The sequence below is a fragment of the Lacerta agilis genome, chromosome 5 (genome assembly GCF_009819535.1).
Source record: "Lacerta agilis isolate rLacAgi1 chromosome 5, rLacAgi1.pri, whole genome shotgun sequence".
NCBI lineage: Eukaryota > Metazoa > Chordata > Lepidosauria > Squamata > Lacertidae > Lacerta > Lacerta agilis.
In genome coordinates, this window is record NC_046316.1 from 55,166,646 (window position 1) to 55,178,377 (window position 11,732).

General features: G+C 46.3%; 1 protein-coding gene across 2 annotated transcripts; it reads right to left on the reverse strand.

Moving 5' to 3' along the window:
* Nucleotides 1–235: 235 nt before the first annotated feature.
* MORN4 (MORN repeat containing 4) lies at nt 236–9,677 on the reverse strand. Of its 2 annotated transcripts, none has more exons than XM_033149887.1 (5): nt 9,656–9,677; nt 4,029–4,126; nt 3,162–3,276; nt 2,641–2,750; nt 236–2,357 (listed from the first exon to the last, which is right to left on the reverse strand). In XM_033149887.1, the coding sequence occupies exons 2-5, from the start codon at nt 4,093–4,095 to the stop codon at nt 2,209–2,211; spliced, it is 441 nt and encodes a 146-aa protein (XP_033005778.1). In that variant the 5' UTR covers nt 4,096–4,126; nt 9,656–9,677; the 3' UTR covers nt 236–2,208. The 2 variants fall into 2 exon arrangements, with proteins under 2 accessions (XP_033005778.1, XP_033005777.1); XM_033149886.1 differs by lacking the exon at nt 9,656–9,677 and adding an exon at nt 9,486–9,611.
* Nucleotides 9,678–11,732: the final 2,055 nt, after the last annotated feature.

Sequence of the window (11,732 nt, forward strand, 5' to 3'; positions counted from 1 at the left end):
GAGTGACTGAAAAGATGGTGAAACCAGCACAATTTCAGGCCAGAGCTGTGTGTTGAGCCAAAGGAGGGAAGCATGGATTGTCTGCACAAAACAAAAGCAGCATACAGAGCTGAGTGTGCCTGCTGCTGTATTGCTCGCATAAAGATGATTAGAAAGGCTATTACAGCATGCACACAGCCCCCCTTGCTGATATGTTACATCCTTCCAATGGGGGAAAAAACAACAACATGGAGGCAGAGATTCAGCAACTCTTTATTTGGCCAAGGCCCTTACATGGGCAGAGACACAAAAGGCACGAGGGTGGCATTGACACGCAGACATTCAGTGTGGAGGTGGGCTGGTAACAAGAGGCTCCAGCATGGCACTTAGGGACACACACCATGCAGGTCAATGCTTGGCTAAGAACACCCCCCAGTCTCGAAACAATCCCATGTTTACTTTCAGTGCACAGAAACACAAAGTGGCTGGGTAGAAACTAAGTCGCTCTTCAAAGGCCACTCAGTCCCAACTCAACCCGCCCCCCCAGCCCATCATTTTCACAGGCTGATATCCCACAGCTAGCTTTCCCCTTCTACTAGCCCAGCCCTATATTTCCATTCAGCCTGCGAAGAGCCTACCAGGAGCTGTTTCTTTCTTCTACGTCATTGCCCCAGCTTAGCATGCAAATGTATTAGGGATGCCCTGCACACTCTCTAGTTTTTGAAGGCTCTAGTGCTCACTTACTTTCCCTACCAAAATGCTCCTAAAGAGCTACACAGCATTACCAGATCTCAGTGCAACCACCTCTTTGGACCTAGTGGACAAAATTGGGATGGACACCACTTCTTTTGGGTATCTACAGGGCTGTGTGTATGTCATTTCTCTGTGACTGCATTCAGCAGTATTGGACACAGCAGTCAGCATCATGAGACTCGGTTGTATTTTTATTTTAAAGCAAATTTCTAGCCATTAAGGCAGCAAAAGATAGGCTTAAAAGCATTCAGGCAATGCCTGATAAAATCTCAGAAACTGGAAAAGAGAGTTAGGGGATGCACAAGTGTTCTAGAGATATGGCATTAGTGCTCTCCAAAGCACTTTTGCCTTTTCCTATTACTAGCAAAAGCAGAAATCATGCAAAACAAATAATTATATGCCAATTGTTTCTGCGTAATTTATACATGTTGCAGAATTCAGCTTTTCTTTGTACAGAATTGTCATTTTTGAAGGGCAGAATACACGCAGCCCTGTGTCTATGGCACTATGGTGCATGGATGCCATGCAACAGCTCTGGAAGATCTCTCCCTCTGGGTCAAGGAGCACAGACCTTATATAAGGGAGAAGAGCTGACTTTCACCCAAGAGGCAATCCAAATACTCACAGTGAGAATGGCCCAAGTGAACTGGATAAAGCATCAGAAAGCAGTGGCAGTGTGTCCCAGATATACTCTAGAGCCTAAAGGATGGCAGGCATTGCAGCTCAGGTCTCCTTCTTTGGGCTGATGTACAACATTGGGGAAAGGCACATTCAGAAGGTCTAGAATTCTGCAGTATATAAATTTTCCATTTTTGCATTATAAATAAATAAATAAATAAATAAATAAATAAATAAATAAATAAAAGGAACGAAGAACCCCATGGAAGTGACAAGAGAGAGAACCAGAGGTTTAGGGCCGTGGAGGGCGACAGGAAGCTGCGCTAAATGAAAGTTCCAACTTCTCCCTTGAACAATGAAGACCAACCCATCTAATCTCATGAACTCTCAGCTGTACTAGTCTCAAGCTAAGAAAAAGGTAAAATGATGTCTATGCATTAATGAGGCACTCCTTGTGCCTCTAAGGTGGTGGTGGGAGCAGTAACACACACACACACACACACACACACACACACGCCCCACCGTTCCCACCGCAACTGGGGCTATAGCACTAGAAGACTGTCCTATGGAGAACGCTCTTGACAAAGGAATGCCACAGCCTCAGGAGTGACAGACTCTCTGTTTGGCAGGGGACATAAGTTGAGGTTTGGCACCGGATTACACTGTGGGGGTCAGGCTGTTTTAAGGAAGTAACTCAGGTAGGCCGCCCACCTGATCAGGGCTGATTTGGGATCATCTACCTCCTAGAGATGGTGTCTGTCTCTGTGACTCCTGCACTCCACACTCCTGCCAACCCCCAGGTTGAGCTGCAGTTTCATGGGAGAGTCCTGGGGTAGGGTGCTTTAGAGCTTGCACCCATCATGCTGTGAGGCCATGCGCCAATTTAGAGGCACTCTGAGCACGCTGGACCACTGCCTGGCACTTCTCCCGTCGCAAGAGTTTGTTGTTCTCAAAGAAGCCTTCATTGCGGGGGATTCCGTGAGAGCCATCAGGAAAAGTCAGAAGCCCTTTGGAAGAAAACAAAACATTATTATTCAGCAGGGCTGCAGGGCTAAAGGTGGAGGATCAGACTTGCAAGACTTCAGCTCAGGAGAGTTGAGAATGCAGAGCTGTGAATCAAGATGAGGCACTGGGGTATATGTCAGCCTATACTGTGCTTTGGAGGATGGTGTTTGCCCAGTTCTCACTTGTCCCCATCCCACACTGCAGCCGTCCTTCCAAAATTGATTTAGCCCTAGAAGATCAGTGTTGCTGCTTGGCTACTCCAAACAAGGAGTTTGCAGCACTCACCAAAGCCATCAACATGTCCACCCTTGAATTCTCCCTCGAAGGTCATGTTGTCATACCGTGTGAAGACTCCAACGCCGTTGAATTTTCCCTGTACAAACTCCCCTTCATACCTACAGCAATAATAGGATTGTGTAAGGATAACGTACTATGGCATATAGCCAGAAAGGAACACAGTATTCTGGACAGAAGGCAAAGAGCCAAAGAGGCATCACTAAGGAGCTCTTTAAACATGAGTCTGTAGTAATCACACTAACTACAGAGAACCTAGGATGAGGATGGTGTAACAGCCAAGACAAAGAAGTGCTTGCTTATGGTTCTGAATCACAGAGGCATGCTCACATACAAAAAGGTCTTCATGCTAGGCATAGCAATGCATAGACATTCTTCCAAGTCCAACAACACAGCAGAGCAGCCTGCTCCACAGAGCATCCTTTTACTCTTATTTACTTGGGGCTGCTTAGGTCATGCACATGCACCAAATGCAAGCCTAGAACAGTGTGTGCCCCCAGCCCTGTACCCACCTGGAGCCATCTGCAAAAGTGAGCACCCCACAGCCATTGAAGAGACCATTCTCAAAGTGTCCCAGGTAAATGCTGCCATCAGCAAATGTCAACTGCCCAACACCATGCCGGCGCCCTAGGCAGGGAGAACAAGCAGTATTGCTCTTTCGTCAGTTGTCAAAAAGGGAACCATGGTGCCCATTAAGCAACATATCAATGAAATCTATGGTGACACTTTTAATTTCAAAAAAGGGACAAAAGGAATAGGATGTGGGCAGTGGTAGAGGTCATGCTGGCTAATATGTCTTACAGAGCAAGAATGTAACAGACCCCTGCTGTTGCTTGTTCCTTCTACCATCCACAAGGCATGCTGGAGCTTAGTATGCATTCATACAGAGACTCACAGTGCAGACACAATACTGTTCCTAAAGGGCTTTGTGGACCTCAAGGTTGCTAAGTTTGATTGTGCAGCCAGTGAAGGATCGCAGAGTCTCCAATATATCACATGCATGCCCCTAAAGAACAAGTTTTGCCATCCACCACCACACATAAACAACTGCCAGCCAATGGGATACAGTGGCCAAGAAGAGGTTCCTTGTTCTCTCCATATCTTGATGGGAGCACTTGTGGGACCACAGCAGAGAGCACTACCTGGGATAGGAGCTGGGGCCACAACAGGGTATAAGGAGCTCTAGTTCCTTCCCCACATGCTATGGTCCCAGTCCAGATAAGGCCCCCTGCACTTAAAGGCACAGCCATATAGGTCATGTAGTGTGTAGTTTGGCCCCTAGAGAGGAAGTTATATGCAGTCCGCCAAGAACAGACACCGTCCCCTGTATCTTGGCTCAATGAGGGGACCCCACCCTGCACTTGGCCAGCCTCACTCACCTTCCTTCCACTCCCCACAATATTCCTCCCCGCTGGAGTAGGTGAAGGAGCCCTTGGTCAAGGTCATGGTGCCAGCTTTCAAGAAGGCAGGACAACAGCTGCAAGAAAAGATGCAGGAGTTTGAAAGCAAGATAAGATGCCTATGGGGAGGAAGGACACTTCAGGGAGAAGTACAGCAAGCAGAGGAGACAGGAAAGCCACATCCACCAGTTTTGGATGCATGCAGTATGAGCAACATGCATGTGAAAAACTTTCTGACAGTAAGAGCTGTTTGGCAGGTGAATGGTCTCCCTAGGGAGGTTGTGGACTCTCCTTCCTTGGCCACCAGTAGAACTCTGAACAGTCTATACTGTACTGGCATATTTATTACAAGGTAATATATTCCCTTTTGTTATCACCAATCCAATAAGGAACTCTTTACGTTTTTATCCTGCCTTTCCTGCAAGAGACTTGGGACAGCATGTCTCCTGCCCCCCCCCCCCCGAATACTCACAACAATCCTGTAAGGTAGGTTAAACAGAGAGAGAGAGAGAGAAATTAATGGGCTGAAGTCACCCAATGAGTTTCATGGGCTGAGCCAAGATTGGAATTTAGGTATTCCTAGTCCTTGTCTGATACTCTAACTACTACACAACACACCTCAGTATGCAGGAGCAAAACTCTCAAACATATGTTCCCCCCAAAACAGGGTATCCTACCTTAGTAGGGAGGACACACAAGGCTTAAGCCACAGGAGCTCAGCTCCAAGAGCTGACCTGGCATATATGTGTTTTGCAGACTCCTGCCCTATTTCTCCACATCAGTGCCACACAGAGCAATTTCCTGCCTCCACCAGACAAGCGTATCCATTCTTTCCACAGGAAATTCAAGCCTTATGGCTCGTGTTGCTGTTTCTTCTTGGGTTTTTTTCACCAGACTAGACTCAAATGCAGCTCTAGCACAAAGGGCTCTACCTCAATGAAACATTGATGTGCGGAGCCCAGATGGGGACCCAGCCTGGTGCTTCCTATCTCAGAGGCTTAGTCAGACAGTTTGCAGCATTAAACTCTGCTATCTCCCCCTTCCTACTATCAGCAAGAGACTGGTAGAACTGCAAAGTGCCCAGACCCCTTTGTACTACATGTTTACTACATGCAGATGGATGGTGGGTATTTTATGTATGTCATCTCCCCATCTATTTACTGTTTGACAGGTCCTAAAGCAACTAGCAGAACCTACATGTTGAATTCCCTGCTTAGTATTCCAAACACCCGCTAGAACTCTCCATGGCTTGGCAAGGGCAGAAACCTTTCTGCCAGGCAAGGATAGCCAGAAGGAAAGTTTACTGTTCAAATCCATCTACACTTGGCCCTGTCTTGGAGAACAAGTTACATTTAGAAAAATGTAAGGAGCTTTCAAGGGAAGGGGAGGGACTGCATAATAAAATCATTACCATGTTGCTCTAAACTGCCTTGAGGTGTTTGGTTTTTTTGCAATCAAGTGGTGAATAAATTTTATAAAATAAAGTAAGAAAGATATAAAATGACATTGTTATTATTATCATCACCGATTTATTAATCTTCATCTAAACAAAAATCCCAAAGCACTAAAACCCCTGATCTGAGTTACTGTGCAGTGGGCTTCTGAAATCATTGGAACTTACAGAAGACCTACGGAAGACCTCCCACAGACCACAGCAACCTACTGGGTGTGCAAGGGATGAGGCGGTTGCTCAAGTAACCTGGTCCTGAGCCGCATAGGGCCTCATAGATCAGAAGCAATACCTTGATCTTTGTCCAATAGCAGACTGGCATCCAAAGCAAATTGCACAAGTAGGGAGTTATATTCAGGTGGTAGTTTGCCCCAGCAATCTAGCCGTCTCATTCTGCCTCAGCTGCAGCCTCTGAAGCAACCCCCAAGGGTAGCCTCACATAGATTGCATTGCAGTAATCTAACTGTGACATTACCAATGCATGGAAAACTGTGGTCAAGGTATCCTGGTGCAGGAATGGCACTACTGACCTGCAGACACCTATACCTCCAGAGACAGAGCTGGATCTATGAGAATTCCCAAACTACACCCCTCCTTCAGGAAGACGTGAAATGTTGAAACACTGGAGGTTGTGCTTCTAACCCAAACAGACAGAACCTTTCTTTCTTTCTTTCTTTCTTTCTTTCTTTCTTTCTTTCTTTCTTTCTCTCTCTCTTTCTTTCCTTCTCTTTCTTTAGAGGCATGCAAGTTAGTAGGCATTATAGAATCCTGTGGCAATGAATTCCATATTGTATAGAGCTAGTTTTAAACGTAGTCTTAAATATGGGACCCGGGTGGCGCTGTGGTCTAAACCACAGAGCCTAGGGCTTGCCGATCAGAAGGTCGGCAGTTTGAATCCCTGCAACAGGTTGTTTGGTCCCTGCTCCTGCCCACCTAGCAGTTCAAAAGCACATCAAAGTGCAAGTAGGTACCGGTAAATAGGTACCGCTCTGGCAGGAAGGTAAACGGCGTTTCCGTGCACTGCTGTGGTTCGCCAGAAGTGGCTTAGTCATGCTGGCCACATGATCCGGAAGCTGTCTGCAGACAAACGCTGGCTCCCTCCACCTATAGAGCGAGATGAGTGTGCAACCCCAGAGTTGTCTGCAACTGGACCTAACAGTCAGGGGTACCTTTACCTTTACCTTTTAGTCTTAAATCAAAAGTGTTGTGTATCAATTTCAACCCAATCATAACTCTGAGGATTCCACACAGACAACATTCAGAACAATGGACAAAACAGCTGTGTATTAGTGTCTTTGTAATTGGAACACACAACTGGCAAGGAAAAGAGAAAGGAGCCCCTTGGGCAAGGAAGGATGTACACTACATCAATGAGCTCACAACAGGCAATGTCATGAGCTGCCTGGAATCTCTGTGGGATAGAGGAAAGCAATGAGAAATGGGAAACGTGTGCAATTTGTATTACTGGAAGACAGAAATGCAACCACCTAAGATAATGCCTACCTTTTGGGGAGACAGCAAGTAGGGTTGGTATTGAACTTAGGTTTACTCAGAGTAGGTACATTGAAGTTAATAGACTCAACTTAATCATGTTCATTAATTTCATTGGGTCTTTCAATTAATTTCATTGAGTAAAACTTATGTTTGATTTTAGATGAAAAGGGAGATGCTGCAGCGCTAGAACCCAGACCTCTCCAAATAGAAACACCATACCCTAGCAGGGGCAGCAGACAGGTGGAATCTAGAGTCAACTAATTTTAGTTTTGCCCCCATCTTCCTCCCTGCTGAATACTACAGGGGCAGCACTGAGACCAGGGAGGAGGAAGCTGATGGCCCTGGACTGGTGGTAAGTAGGAAGGCAGGCAGGTGGGGCCTGGCTGAGGGCAGATAGAGGTTGGTGGGGTAGTGCCCCATTAGCCCCAATGGACCAGCCTCCATGGTCCTACCCATACAGCTAGAAGAGTATACCGTAAATGAAAGCATCTCATGATGAGGCCTTTGCTGTCTCTGCGGGGCTTAGCCAATGACATTGCCCTCCCTCCTGCACCTTATGCTTATCACCCAGAGATGCCAACCATATACCGTATTTTTCTGTGTATAAGACGCCCCCATGTATAACACAACCCCTATTTTTTGAGCCCAAAATTAAGAAATAAATAATTTGCAACATTCCGTGTATAAGACAGCCCCCAATTTTAAACTTTAAAAATTTGCGGGGAAATATAGTCTTATACACAGAAAAAATACAGTAACTCAGTACTGGAGTGGCCTTATGTGAAGCAGCACAAATAAAAGTATGCTGGGTGGGAGGGCAACAGAGGAGGACCTTTGCCATCATGAAGTGTTTGTGTGGGCTACTTCGAAGCATCCAACTTGGCACTGGTTGGTAGACTAGATGGACCCTTGGACTGATTCAGCAGGACCCTTGCTTTCTTACTTTAAGAGCATTCGCTGGGGTTATTTTCTGTACCTATAAATATAGCACAATTATCAACACAGATCCAAGAGTCATCCTTCTATGAAACAAATATATATTTGGCATGTATAGGTAGTATATAGGTCCACTTATTTGTTGAAAACTATAGTCATTCAGCATGTTGGCCAGAGCTATAAGAATTCCTAAGGAATCACATGCAGACTGAAACACAGGGGGTGACACTGTTCACTTCCCAAACAGCATCTTTTGATTCATATTTAAAGTCTCCCCCTTGTTCATTAGCACCTAGTTCTGGATATAAAGAATGGTTAATTTATTTTCAAAGTCTACAGTGAATGATAGCAAATCAATACATGGTAGTGCTCACCTACCAAACGACTGCTAGGAAACTAGCATCACTACAATCTGAGCCCAGATTTGAGGCTAGCCTTAGCCTTGAAGTCATGTAATAGTGCAGTTAACCTGTTACAAGTCCAGGAGACAGAAGAAGATATAAGATGTTCAAGGTGCATTAAATGTCAAGATGTAAATAATTACTACTCTTTTCACCACAAATTACCAAGACACTCAAACCAACAAAAATAAATGGAGCAAAAAGTCATCCTCATGAAAATACAACTGTTTGGAAGGCAAGATATACTTAAGAATCTTCTTGTTAATGACCAACGCTGCCTGGAGGGCTACAGAAGAGGAGTTGAGGTTCGCCTACTCTCCAAGGGACCACGCAATGACTGTTGCTTCCCTGGAAACAATTACAACAGATTGCTGGAGCAGAACGATCCCAGCTGCTCGGCAGCAGCAAACCAGGCGTGTGTAACAGTTTCTCAAGCTGTGAAGAGGGACACCCCAACCCACTCGGAAACCAGCAGAATTTGGCAGTAACCATCAGGTCGTCTTACCGGGCAGCGGGAGCCTGGCATGAGTCAATTAAAACAGAAAGGCAGCTACAAAGAGAGAAGTGTGTGTGTCGCTATTATGCCTCTGCTCCAGCTCTTCAAGCCGCGGCAAAATGCCTTTCACGCAGCCTCAACACTCCCGAGTCACCACGGTGCCAAATCACAATTGCCAAACAAACGAAACAAAACCCCACAACTCTCACAGCTTCGCCCCTGAAATCGGGTCCTTGCAGGATGCTGAAGTCACGCCATGCCGCCCGGCGAAGCCACGCCCATCCCCTAGTGCCACTCCTGCTACTACGGCCACCCGACTATAGGTACCAAACTCCCTAGGGCCCTGGGTGCCCGAGGAGCAGCACCCACAAAATTCCCCATGAAAGGGATGGGCACCCACAAATTTCAGCGTCGGGGTCATGCACGGTGCATGGCACCCACGGTCGCGGAGCCAAGCCGGCCCTCGTGCACCCGCTGCAGGCAGCCCCCGCCGCGACCACCCTTCGCCACGCAGCCCTTGTCGGCGCTCTCCTCCGCCGCGGTACCCCAAAGCCCCCGTATCCCACCCACCCCAGCAGCCTCCGCACAGCGGCTCCCAGCCCAGGCACCGCTTCCCCTCAGCCCTCCTGGGCTGCATCCCCGACGGCCGCGCCCCTCACCTGCGCTCCGAGCTTCTCCGCAGCTGCCACCAGCCCCACACCCCTTCGGTCTCCCCCCATCGGCCGCCGCCTCCTCCTCCTCCCTCCTCTCCTTTCGCTCCGTCAGTTATGCCAGGCTTCCCTCACACCCACCACCCAGAGCAACAGCCTACCAGGAACCATCCACGCACGCCGTTGGCTGTTGCCCTGGCAACCCGCAGTAACGCGCCTCTTCATTGCCCAGCCTCCTTGCTGAGCTCCCCCGCCCTTCCCACAGCAGCCTTCTTTGTGAAGGGCGAGGAGGGTTTCCCCCCTCCTTTTTCTATTTTTTACAGGCGGCCATCTTTGAGAGGGGCAAGAGTGCTCTCTTTCCTTCCTACCACAAGCTAGAGGCTGCCATATTGAGGCCTTCCTGTACTCGTTTCCTTTGAGGGCAAGTTCCTGTTGCTGTCCTCAAAATACATAATTCATGGCTAAAAAAGGGAAAATGTGAAGAAGCAGATTCTAATTTGAAAAGAAAAAGACATTTCTGAAATCAGGGGAGTGTATGTTGCTTGTGTCATTTGTTTATTGTAATGTAACAAAGAATGACATAATTTAAAATGTTTGTTTGGTGGGTTGTTTTTTGCTATGTCACAATTTTATTCACTTGGAATGTGTCATCTCTAAATGTATGGTGCTGCTTTCACAAGTCAGGTACTCTTGATCTGTCTATTCAAGTGGGAGCTTAATATCCACTCCCACAGCAGACAATAAACCACAACTCTCTTAGTACTAAAGCATAGTAGGATTTTATTTCAAGCTCATATGTTTGATGCAATTCCATAAAAGGGAATAGTAAAGCAGTCTTAAAAAGAAGGGGGGGGGGAAGATGCTGACATTGCTGGTGTGTTCCACCTTAGGTTGTGACATGACCTAGTTGTGGGTCACAACCCACCGGGTGGACTAAAGGAAACTTACTATGATTGCTGGTACTGGAGGAGCCTGAGATCTGTTACCACTGGAAAACTTATTACACAGGCCAGACAAATATCATGGTGGGAAATCAAAGTCTTAAACTCATTTTCAGCTTCCTATTGACCTAGAATTAACAGTATAGGTAGCCAGACTAACAAGCTATGGGTCACTTCTGTCTGTACCACACAATCCAGGGAGCAGCCAGTAGTGTAAGAATAAGCAAGGGGACCACTTTGTTTTGCTCTCTGTATAAATACTGCTTTTCCATGCTGGGTGTGTGAGACTTGGAATCATGGAATGTGTGCTGCCCAGATTAGTTCTGGCTGTTTTTCTGTTCAGTGCATTATACCTAACACACTGGCCACAAAGGCTAAAAGGAATAAAACATTAAATGGATACAAAGTATTGGAATAACTTTTAGTTGAATAATTATTTGAAGCTGTTAAGCTTTCATATAGCTAACCAACCTAGCATGGTAAAAGAAAATACATTTCTTCCACTCTATAACTCCTTATTTTAGTTATACAACCAGACAAGGATAAGTGACACTACCCTATCCCCATGTGTTACTAATTTTTTTTTATGTTAAATACCTTAGATAATTAGAATGCAAAGGCTCTATCTTTTCACACTTTCTTCAAAGAACAGCTTGATAACCACCACTGTTGCTCTGTTGTTCACACAAAGAGAAAAAGAGAGGGCGAGAGAGAGCAGTATACAGCCCATAACTGCATTGTTGTAATGTCAAATTAACACATATTGTTGAGAAGTCAGCAGACTACATACTTATGCAAAGGCATCCAAACTGTACAAAACCCCCGTTGTTGTTTTTTAAAGACGCAGCCATTCCATCTTCATGTTTAAACATCAGAAAAACATTAAGTAGAACCTGCTGGATCAGGCCAACCTGATCTTGTTCTCACAGTGGGCAACCAGTTGCCTATGGGAAACCTGCAAGCAGGACCCAAGCACAACAGTACTCCCTCCACCTGCAGTGCCCAGTAACTGGTATTGAGAAGCATACTGCCTTTGAAAGTATAGGTAGTTTTTACCTCCCCAGGTGGTGGTAGTTCAAATGGTGTTTGGCAGATGGTGATGGCCATTCTTTCCCAACATGTCAGAATGGCAGGTGTCATTGTTAAAATGATCCACTCTGCCATTATCTCAACTTTAGAATACTGTATCTTAAAACAGGAAGGGCAGCAGAGGATTACAACAGTCAGGTGACCCAAGGGACCACTTCAACAGGTCAGGAGGACAAATTCTTACAGCTGCTCCTGCCTTACAATTGGAGTTTGTCATTTGTCTATT

Coding starts and splice junctions, on each gene's coding strand:
- MORN4 (XM_033149887.1), bottom strand. CDS start 4,095: ATGACCTTGACCAAGGGCTCCTTCACCTACTCCAGCGGGGAGGAATAT. Junction 3,277..4,028: donor TTGTGGGGAGTGGAAGGAAG/GTGAGTGAGGCT, acceptor CTCCCTGCCTAG/GGCGCCGGCATGGTGTTGGG. Junction 2,358..2,640: donor TGGACATGTTGATGGCTTTG/GTGAGTGCTGCA, acceptor TTTCTTCCAAAG/GGCTTCTGACTTTTCCTGAT.